General features: G+C 36.6%; 2 protein-coding genes across 6 annotated transcripts in view; one reads left to right on the forward strand and one right to left on the reverse strand.

Annotated features, from left to right (window-relative positions):
* Positions 1-12,079, forward strand: part of NF1 (neurofibromin 1) — a 357,521-nt gene that overhangs the window by 278,368 nt on the left and 67,074 nt on the right. The window lies entirely within an intron of this gene.
* EVI2A (ecotropic viral integration site 2A) lies at positions 844-5,078 on the reverse strand. Its single transcript, XM_037809851.1, has 2 exons — positions 4,923-5,078; positions 844-2,468 (listed from the first exon to the last, which is right to left on the reverse strand). The coding sequence occupies exon 2, from the start codon at positions 2,445-2,447 to the stop codon at positions 1,704-1,706; it is 744 nt and encodes a 247-aa protein (XP_037665779.1). The 5' UTR covers positions 2,448-2,468; positions 4,923-5,078; the 3' UTR covers positions 844-1,703.

A 12,079-nucleotide genomic window follows, 5' to 3' on the forward strand; every position in this document is an offset into this window, starting at 1 on the left:
GAGTCTCAAATTTTTAATTTGCACAAAATGGGAACTTTGCCCAGTTTCATTTCTGGCTTGGGCCACTTTACCCCTTAAGAGATAACCTGTGGTCACCGTGATTGGCTTAGTCCAGGAGCCCTGAACTCCTGAGGTCCGGCTCCCCGAGTGTTCTCTCAATTCCCTTTTTACTTTATGGACATTTAACTTTATCTGGATTAACATGCATATGGTTTATTGTTTGGAGAATGGTTTTAGGGACAAATTGATAATAAATTAATAATAAACTTGGTGCTTTATTTTTTCCTCTCATTTTGAGATAATAACCTAGGTCTTTGGAGCCACAGAATTTGTAAGAGGTAAATTTGATGATCAAGAGTAGTATCACCTAGGGATATCAGAAGTGGGAAAAGGGGAGGAATTAGACTTTGGGGTTTTTGAAAGCTCTTCATATGAGTCTAATATGCAACAAGAGTGAGAATCAGTTAACTAGAAGGGAAAGTAAGATTGTGGTCATATATGGAAAAAAATATGGAAGATATTTTCTTAAATGGCTGACATATTCCCCAAAATAGATGCTCAATGAGAGTTAAATGTCACCTAGTCTTTAGTATGTGTCAGTTTCAGTCAATAGTTGGAAAGTCTGTCAAATCAACTTTCTTGTAATGTGTTTAATTGAAAATGGAAGTCACCTTAAATGTAAGTCAATATTTTACTTGAAGCTAACATTTTTAATGGGTATCCTGTCTTCCAAAGTGGACCAACACACACACACACACACACACACACACACACACACACACACACACATATCTTCCTTTCTTATGTCACATTGGATGGTTCTGACAATGTAAGTAGTAGATGTACAAAGTAAAATCGGTCATTTATTAGGCCACTTTTGTATCCTTGAAGTCCAAAAATTAATTAGACTTTGAGTGTTTGCTACAATAATCCAATAAGCTATATTTATAGAAGAGATGTATTTTACACTTAAACAGTAAGGCAGACTTTACATTTATACTTAGCTTTCTAAGTGTATGGCTATAAATATCATCTGTTTTAGTTGTGCCCTATTTCTTATTGATCTTTACATTGTGTTTCCTAAGATAATAACTTGAATGCAAGTATACAGAATCACAGTTTTATTTTAACTAGTCTTAATTTATTCTACAAAATTATGTTTTAATTTCATATTTATAGTAGGAAAACACTTTCTTATGCGTGCTATATATAAAGATGAAAACATCTAGCCTAAAATTAGCAGTGTTGAAATATGAACTGGTATGGATTCTGCCTCATGCAGCAAAAAAAGTTCCATTAAACTATTCAGTTCAACATGATGGGTTATGAATTGGAGTTCTATTAGATGTTGATCATATGCTTGCTCTCAGGATGCACTAAAACTTATCCAAGTTCAATTAATTATATTCAGACAAAGATGATCAAACTACTGTTGCTGCAGAGGAAATACTTATTATCCCTTTCTACCTGTTATCCAGCTCTCTCACCTCATCTTTAAAACGTGCCCCAAATGTTTGGTTGCCTTATTATTTGCTTTTTAAAATATTCAGTGTCAAGACAAAAATGTGCAGTTTAAGTAATTAGGTAAACAGTTATACTTCTCCTCTTCCCACCTGCTTGAGTCTAAACTGCAAGGCCCACCACAACAAATTTTAGACTATTAGGCCCACAATTTGGCATTAAATACGAAACTGACTTCATTTTTACTCCATAACCTTACTCGTTGCTACTTTGCTTTTTTCATCATTAAAGCATCTGTTAGTAAGTTTTTCAGTTCCTTCTTCATCTTTGCTTTCCCTTGTAGTCGTGAGCACTCCTGTGGATTGCATCATTAAGTTGGGTCCTGTAAGCTGTTTTGCTCTTTTCCAAGTGTCTGATTCAGCAGGCCATAAACCACTGCTTGCCAAAAAATCACCATTGCTTCTAGGCTGACGCTTGCCTACTTGTTTTGATCGTCTGAGAGTTGAAACTTTGTTTGCCAGAATCACAGTTGATAGAAATAAAAGAGTACAGATAAGAAAAAGCACTGCAATTGTAATTAAGCAAACTAGCATAGCCATTTTGTTGTTGTCTTCTGCACAAGCGTCCTTTTTGAAAATTTCACTGTGATTTTTGCTTGTGTTGCTCTTTACTGTTGGAGAACTGTCCCTGAAAACAGAAGGTTTATAAAGCTCCTGTTCAGATTTAGGAGTTAAAGATACGATCTGAGAGGATTTTGCTATTTCAGGCATGTTTGTAGAATTACTTTTATAATTTACTTCAGTAGTTGTAGGGTTTGTATTAGTGTTTTCATGTTGGTTTCTGCCTGTCTTGTTTAGAATAGCTAGATCCCAGGCGGTAGTGTTGTTAACCCAGAGGTAGCTATAGTTTGTTTTTGTTCCAGGAGACAAAGTAAAAACTGTTGTCATCAGAAAGGTAAGATGCAGGTAATATCCTGTGAGTTCCATGTCTTTAAGTGTACTGGTAATCTGTTGGGATAATAATATAATTTGTTAATTTGTGAAAGAATAAAGTTTACTGGTTTTAGTAATTATACTTGCAAGACAGACAGCTGATGTTACAAAAAGTAACTGCAAACTCATTTGCTATCCTGTTTGAATTCCTGCTCAACTGAATTTTTTTCTCTTATTCTTTTAGGCTAGTATAAACAAACATTTTAATTTCCAGTATATTTCTAGATGCTAGAAGGTAGCATTACAAATAAATATTAATCTTTTAAAACTGAATGCCATGCTTTTCTATCGTTTTCTCCCTTTCAAGCATTGTTAAACTTCAGCTTAGAGTCAGATACTTCTGCTTTTATGTTTTTGATTCCTCCTTTTTTTTAAAAAACCATTTGCAGAAATTCCCCACCCTTTAACAAATGTGTCACTAATATTCACAGTAAAGGAGAGATGTGACCATGAAAAGTTTTGTTTCATATATGAAAAAAAGTGCAAATGGGTTTTGGGTGGAATGGTGGATGGGAGCAACTAAAAGCAGTTGATCTTTGAATAGGAATTTAGGGTTTCTTTTTTTCTTCTTCTTCTGGGGTGTTTATCTTCAAGCTTAGAATAATATATTCAATATAGAAATATATTCCCAATATTTGTAAAAGCAATTCTGTGATCATTGTTCTCTGTTTTCCCTGACACACTGTGACTTTCTGAAGGCAAAGGCATACCAATTTTCTCAAACTAAAATTGTGACATTACAAAGTAAAAGAAGTAGATTTCTTTGAATAATCTCAATTTCAAAAGAAGCTATTGATTTTTTTATCCATATTTATACCTAGCCTAAGAATTTCTTTTTTCAAAGAAATTGTACAATAAAATAATTAGAAAGAAATAGAGCATCAGAATCTTGGGGATTTAGATTAATGTGGAAAGTCAAGACAAACTGTAACAATCTCAACATAGAATTGAAAAAGTTAGGTTTTAGTTTGGGTTCTGAGCCAGTACAAATAGGGGACAAGTTCTGTTCATAATGCTTATTATCCACCACATGATTCAAGATTTAAGTAGAACTGACATGTCTGTTCAAGCAACTGATAATCTAGCAGGAAAGATTTATCACTGCCATTGAGACATTTGTTTTATTCCAATTTGTATGAGCTACTTTTGTAAGAGTATTTTATTGTTAGCATTTGTTTAAAGGAACTAGAAGCAAAAAACTAGATTGTTTTCCTAAGTGTTACTAAATGAAATTGCCTGTTTAAGAACCCAGTGTATTTACAAAAGCCTTTCTCAAACTTGGACATGCATGGGACTCATCCTATTTTGTTTTTTGTTTTTTCAAATGAAGTTTCTGATTCAGTAGGTCTGAGATGTGGCCTAAGATTCTGCATTTCTGACCCATTTCCAAGTGACGCAGATGCTATTGCTAGTCTAGGAACCATGCTTTGAGTGTTGAGATTTTGTAAGAAATAGTTGTTGTATGTCACCAGATAATATTTGTATATATTGATATACAGAGATTGAGAATAACAGGTGTATTATGTTAGTTATATAAACAAAAGTAGTATATAATAAACAATGCTAACTGGAAACTAACCTCTGAAGTAGCATTTTATATTAATGGTAGGGAGGGGAAATCCCTTATTAAATGTTCTGGAATTAAGAGTACTTTCGGGCTATGATCTTTAATAGACAATTAAAGATATAGTACACTGAGTTTTATATAATGTGTCTACCTTCAACTATTAAATTGAATTACATGAGTCTTTGGAGTAATTCTCTCACAAAAAGAAATACTTTACTTTGGGCTAGCAAGTAATTTCCATTTTTCTGTGATAGACTGGACTTCTGCATTAGATGCTGAAATGATTTAAAGTGGGTTATTCTTGTCACATTAGTTCATTAACAATGTAGTATACATCATGGCATTCATACACATTTTAACAATGCTCACCACGGGACACATAATAGGCCCGCTGTTGATTGTCTTCAGCCAGATGTACCGTCATCATCCAAATAAACAAACAGTTAACAAAATGAGACTTTCTCTTACCCTTACAAATATGTGAGACTTGAGGACTGTCTTTATGTTTCTCATTTATACCATGGAGGCCAGGTTATTTTATCAAAAGTTTTCTTTATCTGTGGTGATTTTCAGTGAAATTTGTAATGCCTTAAGCATTAGTTCTGAGAAATTTATTTTTAAAACTTTTTTTCCCAAATAAAATTTTCCAATCTACTTGTGAAGTCCAAATTCTGATCTTTCCTAATCCTAATTAAAACTCCATGTTGTTGTAAATTTTTCCATTTCTAACTTAAGTTTTACTTGCTAGCACGGAATAAAAGAAACAGTATACATTTTCAATCACTTACAATTCTACTTTGTTAGTGAGAGTCTTAGGTACTATTTAAAAGCACTTCTTTCAACACTAATCTATACAAAGTTATAAGTGAAAAGGCATAAGAAAAGCCATGTATATGACCTACCTTACAAAATGCTTGGTCAAAATCTGATTATAAATTAATTTTAATAAATCACTCCTTTTCTTGTCTTGAAGCACAGCTTCCAGGTAATTTAAGGCAGAATAGACTTGGAGATTATGAACCTTAAAGTAAATCTGCAGTAAAAAAAAAAAAAAAAGGATATGCAGCTAGCTTTCCACTTTTAAAACCAAACCACAGATGACACATTTCCTTTCCACTGCAACTAAGGCACATGTCGGGGCTGGTGGGAGGGGGGGGCAGGGGGGACCTCTAACTTGTCTAGTTGGCCAACTGGCATGACAGGAGGCTTTGTAAAACAAATCCCCGCCTCCAGAGCAGGGAGGGTTTTCCACTAAACGCCTTTTGACCTTATGTTCATTTATGTGCTTGAATTAGTATCATTCAAAAGAGATCATGCCGCAGTTAGCCAAGCCCAAGCCAACAGTATTCCTGAAAACCCTAAAGAATACCCAGGTTCCTACCTCAGACTCTATAAAAAGTTTCACTCACTAAGTTTATTTTTAAGAAACTTAAAACCTCTAGTTTGTTTCTATGCCAGATAAGTCCCAAAACCCAGAGACACTGGTCTCTTCAAGAACATCAACCAGATGTAGCCCCCTTACTGTCGACACCCCTTTTGAATATAAACAAGTTAAAGTGGTCCTGGCCCAGATATCCCTGAAGATTGAGACAGTGATCAAATAAGAGGAAGGAGTAATAACAGACAACAGGATTTAACAACAGATTATGACAACTGAATCATTATATAGTTTTTTAGCCTCTAATGTATTAGAATAGCTAGAAGGAAACAACTGAAATTGTGGAACTGAAACCCACACTATACTTGGAAATTTGTTCCGTAACCACTTGTTAAACCATAGTACTTTTCTGTATATTATGTTATACTTCACAATAAAAAATGTTTTTAAAAAAAGACATCATGTAATGGCAACTCTCCTACAGCATTAAAATGTTCTCTAAAAATTTTATTTATATATCACAGACTGATTTGATGATTTTTTAGACTTTAGAGTATATTCACCAGATAATAGAAGCAGTGATTTGTATATATTAACTGACATCTCAAATTGTGGAAATACGACGATTTGAGAAACTATCTAATAAACTTAGATTATACAAGAAAGAAAATGTTTTTGTGTGGTGTAGTGTGTATACACACACACACACACACCTCCTTCTCTCTCTCTCTCTCTTTCTGTGTATGTCACTTTCCTTGACCTGTCACCCCTTCCTTTTAAAAGAAAGTTGAATAATTCTCAAATACCCACCGCAGTTGACTCAGAAATGTTTGTGCACATAAAGGTTAGATGACAAGATTGTGTAAAAACAATGAAAAATAAAAATAAAATAGAAACAATGAAAAATGTCAGACCCCATTCCATAGATTCATGTTTACTAGGTCTGGGCTACACCAAGAAACTGCATTTTTTATCAGGTACCACAGTTGTTTCTGATGCTGGTAATCCACAGAAAATACTCTGAGAAATACTGAGCCCCCAGGAGAAAATCTAAGCCCCTTAATTGAACAGTTAAGGTCCCTTCATGATTTGGCTATTATCTATTTTTCCAGCTTTATCTCTCAAAACTTCTCTACAGGAATCCTCCGTTTCTGCTAAACTGGTTACCTCTGTTTCCTCACATCTAGTTGTCCATTTCTTTTCTTTACCTCTCTTCATGAGGCCCACCCGCTACCTCCTCTTGAGTTCTAAAGTCCTCCCTGCCTGAGTCAGCCACTGCTTTCACTGACTGCTTGATGCGTGATCATTTCCTCTCCTGAACTCAGTAGCAGTATTTTTCTCTGCCATTTCTTTGATTATATACTACCTCATTTCTTTTCTTTTTGTGGAATATTTAAAATCATTTAATTTGTCATGTTTTTTTCTTGTTCCTCCCAACAAGATTAAAAACTCTGAGGTGATGATATTTATCTTACTTTACTTTGTGATACTATCACCAGAGTCATCAAGTATAGAATATTAGGGCTAAGTTAATATGGGAGTTGTTTTGATTTGAAATTCTTTAGCCATATTCTTTTGGGCTTTGATGGTCCTCACCATAGCTACTCGTATCTATTAGGCTCTTTGGGTTATAAGCAATGGATGACCTAACATGGCTTAACCAAAAAATGTAAATTATTTGTTCTTACAACTAAATAGTCTGGGGATAAATAGGTACCATGAAAGACTTTATCCAGGACTCAAATGATATAGCATAGGCCCTGGTTTCTCTGTTCATTTCTCAGTTCCCCCCTTCAGTTTTTAGCAGGCTTTCCCCTCATATTCCAAGATATGAGCTAGAAGCTCCGAAGACTGTGCATTTCCTTGTTTATGAAACATTAGGGGGAAAAAGTCTCGGTTCCAACAGTTTAAACCAAAGTCCTGAATTGGGCCTCTGGCTCTGATTGTCGTGATTTGAGTCATGCGTTCATTCCTGAGCCACTCTTTTTAGTCAAAGTTGGATAAATGGATTGGTTAAAGCCATTCTTGCTCATTCTGGAGTTCCCAATGAGTCATTCCCATATAAACTGTTCAGCTGGAAAATTTGGTGGGCCTGAAGGCAACCAACCAATGTCCACTGTTTTCCTCCTTTCTTAATTTTGATGGGCAAGTTTTGTTGTTGGTGTTCAAAAATTTAGAATTGGAGGTTTGTCTTTTCCCTTTTACTTCTCTTTTTTTATTTCTGTGTGGTCAGCGACAATGTCCCCCCTCTCATTTCTGACTTTATTTATTTGTATCCCCTTTATCCAGTGTATAGATAGATAAGTAATAAAAATCTGCATAAAAAAAATAATAGGTTGGGAAGATGGGGAAAAAATAAATACCCCTCCATAAAATATGGACAGTAGTTAATAGTACCACTTTAATAATCTTTCTTCAATTGTAACAAATGTAACTACTGTAAAAAAAAAAAACAGAACAACAACAAAAGTGCTACCATCGGTTGTAACAAATTTTCCACACCAGTGCAAGTGTTGGTGGTGGGGAGATATATCGGAATCCTGTATTTTATATATGATTGTCCTCTGTAAACCTACAACTTATATAATAAAATTTTTTTCAAAAAAATAAATTGACCACACCTTGTGGGTGCAGCGCTTCCCTCCAGTGTTATTTTAAACCTCTTCTGTTGTGCCTTTCATTCTCATAAGTTCTCTTGTTTCTTTTTATACTTTCAAGTTTTCCTTTGTGCTTACCCATTGTCTTCTAAATATCTTTTATCTCTTTAGCCATACTTTCCTTAATCTCCTTGAATTGATTTAGGATATTTGTTTGAACATCTTTGATTAGTCATTCCAAATTCTGTGTCTCCTTTAGAGTTTTAATTTGTTCCTTTGACTGAGACTTATCTTCCTGTTTCTTAGTATGGCTTATAATTTTTTGCTGATGTCTAGGCATCTGATTATCTTGATGAGTTTACTCTGAGGTCAGTTTCTCTTGCCTTGGGTTTTATTGTTGATTGGCTTTGTGGTAAGGCTCTTTTTTGACACTTAGTTCAATTTATCCTAGACCTTTAAATTACCCGTGTTTAACTGATCAGATTTTTTCAGGTTATGTTTCATCTGATTCTTGCCTTGGGTATGCGGTATAATTTTTAAGATTGTACTATTGTGCAGTTGTTTCACCCCCAGGAGAAAGCGTCCTTTCCTGTTTCTACTCCAAGAATCTTTGTCTGTTCCATTTGTTTTTGTTTTGCCTCTGTAGTTTTTTTTACTCTCCTTTTGTTGCCTCTAGGTGCTTTTGCCTGGAGAGCAGATTCTGGGAGAAGGGTCACCCTGGAGAGGACTTTCCCAAGTTCAGAATTTCCCAGCCAAACAGAGCCAGGGACCCATGAAGGGGCCACAGACCGGTTCCTTGGAGCCCTGGGGAGAAGACCTGGAGAGATACTAAAAACCCTTTTTGGTGGCTCCCAGAAGCTGTGCTTTCGCCCAGCAGATGGTGCTTTTCAGCAAACTGTTCTCTGCTGCCCTAAGGAGGCCCTGAGACTTAAAACCTCCACTGCCCCCACCCCTGTCTGGGGCGGGGTTGAAACAGTGGCCATGGCCATCCCTGTCTGGGGTGAGCTAAAACAGCAACTCAGAGTTGGGACCCAGCAATCCAAATTCACCTATCAAAAGCTATGATCAGTGCTCAGCTGATACCCCCTCCCCATTCTTGGGGGAGAGGCTTCCCTGTCTGTCTGTGTCCACAGCAGCCAAGCAGGGACCCAACCTGAGGGGCTCACCTCTAGAGTGGGGGGGGGGGGGGGCGCCGACAGGTGCCGTGGAGCAAGTTACAGTTGTTAACTGCAGTTTCTCATCCTCTTCTTCCCACTCTTCCCTGGATGCTGTACAGTGCTCCCCTGGCCTCCGGAGTCCCGGAACAGGTGTTTCAGACTGTTTCTGCCTGTCCACTACCTGCTTTTGGAGGAGGAGTGAGTCTTGGAGCTCCATACTCTACCTTTTTGCTCAGAAGTAGTCCCCTTTTACTTTTTTTTTTTTTTTTTTTAATTCAGTTTTATTGAAATATATTCACAAACCATACAGTCATCCATGGTATACAATCAACTGTTCACAGTATGATCATATAGTTATGCGTTCATCACCACAATCTATTTCTGAACATTTTCCTTACATCAGAAAGAATCAGAATAAGAATAAAAAATAAAAGTGAGAAGAGAATACCCAAACCATCCCCCTATCCCACCCTATTTGTCATTTAGTTTTTACTCCCATTTTTCTACTGATTTTTTTTCAATTTTTTAACTTTGTTTATCAAAAAATTAAAAACAAACAGGCAAACAACAACCAAAAAAACCCCACAACATTTCAAACAAAGCAATGGATTAAGGAAAACAAATAACCTAAAATAACTACTTTGTTTCCAATATGTTCCTACCATACCCCAAGAAAATTAATAAACCATGTCCAAACAGAGGAGTAAGAAAAACAAATAATCGAAAATAACTACATTGCTTCCAACATGTTCCTACCATACCCCAAGAAAATTAACAACCCCTAAGAAAACAAAGGAATAAGAGAAAAAAAAAACCTAAAATAACTCTATTGCTTCCAACATGATCTTACTATATCCAAGAAAGTTTACAAACCATAATCATTCCTGAGCATTCCCATAACATTGAGATTACCCTCCATAGTTTATCTGTTCTTATTAGATTATCATTCCCCCTCCACTAATTGGTATCTCTAGGTCCCCTACATTCTACAGTATAAAACATTGTACATTTTTCACAGAATTCACATTAGTGGTAACATACAATATCTCTCTTTTTGTGCCTGGCTTATTTTGCTCAGCATTATGTCTTTTTTTTTTTTTTTTTTTTTTTAAATCTTCATTTTATTGAGATATATTCATATACCACGCAGTCATACAAAACAAATCGTACTTTCGATTGTTCACAGTACCATTACATAGTTGTACATTCATCACCCAAATCAATCCCTGACACCTTCATTAGCACACACACAAGAATAACAAGAATAATAATTAAAGTGAAAAAGAGCAATTGAGGTAAAAAAGAACACTGGGTACCTTTGTCTGTTTGTTTCCTTCCCCTATTTTTCTACTCATCCATCCATAAACTAGACAAAGTGGAGTGTGGTCCTTATGGCTTTCCCAATCCCCTTGTCACCCCTCATAAGCTACATTTTTATACAACTGTCTTCGAGATTCATCGGTTCTGGGTTGTAGTTTGATAGTTTCAGGTATCCACCACCAGCTACCCCAATTCTTTAGAACCTAAAAAGGGTTGTCTAAAGTGTGCGTAAGAGTGCCCACCAGAGTGACCTCTCAGCTCCCTTTGTACTCTCTCTGCCACTGAAGCTTATTTCATTTCCTTTCACATCCCCCTTTTGGTCAAGAAGATGTTCTCCGTCCCACAATGCCAGGTCCACATTCCTCCCCGGGAGTCACATTCCACGTTGCCAGGGAGATTCACTCCCCTGGGTGTCTGATCCCACGTAGGGGGGAGGGCAGTGATTTCACCTTTCAAGTTGGCTTAGCTAGAGAGACAGGGCCACATCTGAGCAACAAAGAGGCATTCGGGAGGAGGCTCTTAGGCACAACCATAGGGAGGCCTAGCCTCCCCTTTGCAGCAACCGTCTTCCCAAGGGTAAAACCTGTGGTAGAGGGCTCAACCCATCAAACCACCAGTCCCCTATGTCTGTGGTCATGTTAGCAACCATGGAGGTGGGGTAGGCGAATACCCCTGCATTCTCCACAGGCTCCTCAAGGGGGCACTGCATATTTTTTTTTCCTTGTTTTTTTTTTTTTTTAACTTTCCCTTCTTTTTTAAATCAACTGTATGAAAAAAAAGTTAAAAAGAAAACAAACATACAATAAAAGAACATTTCAAAGAGACCATAACAAGGGAGTAAGAAAAAGACAACTAACCTAAGATAACTGCTTAACTTCCAACATGTTCCTACTTTACCCCAAGAAAGTTACCTAATATAGCAACATTTCTGTGAACTTGCTCCTACTATATCCATCAGAAATTCACAGACCATAGTCATTCCTGGGCATCCACAGAACGTTAAATAGCTTATCTGTTCTTCTTGGATTATTATTCCCCCTTCCTTAATTGCTCTCTATTGCTAGTTCCCCTACATTCTACATTATAAGCCATTTGTTTTACATTTTTCAAAGTTCACATTAGTGGTAGCATATAATATTTCTCTTTTTGTGCCTGGCTTATTTTGCTCAGCATTATGTCTTCAAGGTTCATCCATGTTGTCATATGTTTCACAAGATCGTTCCTTCTTACTGCCGCGTAGTATTCCATCGTGTGTATATACCACATTTTATTTATCCACTCATCTGTTGAAGGACATTTGGGTTGTTTCCATCTTTTGGCAATTGTGAATAATGCTGCTATGAACATTGGCGTGCAGATATCTGTTCGTGTCACTGCTTTCCGATCTTCCGGGTATATACCGAGAAGTGCAATCGCTGGATCGAATGGTAACTCTATATCTAGTTTTCTAAGGAACTGCCAGACTGACTTCCAGAGTGGCTGAACCATTATACAGTCCCACCAACAGTGAATAAGAGTTCCAATTTCTCCACATCCCCTCCAGCATTTGTAGTTTCCTGTTTGTTTAATGGCAGCCATTCTAACCGGTGTTAGATGGTATCTCATTG

Source organism: Choloepus didactylus, chromosome 18 (genome assembly GCF_015220235.1).
Source record: "Choloepus didactylus isolate mChoDid1 chromosome 18, mChoDid1.pri, whole genome shotgun sequence".
NCBI classification, from domain to species: Eukaryota; Metazoa; Chordata; class Mammalia; order Pilosa; family Megalonychidae; genus Choloepus; species Choloepus didactylus.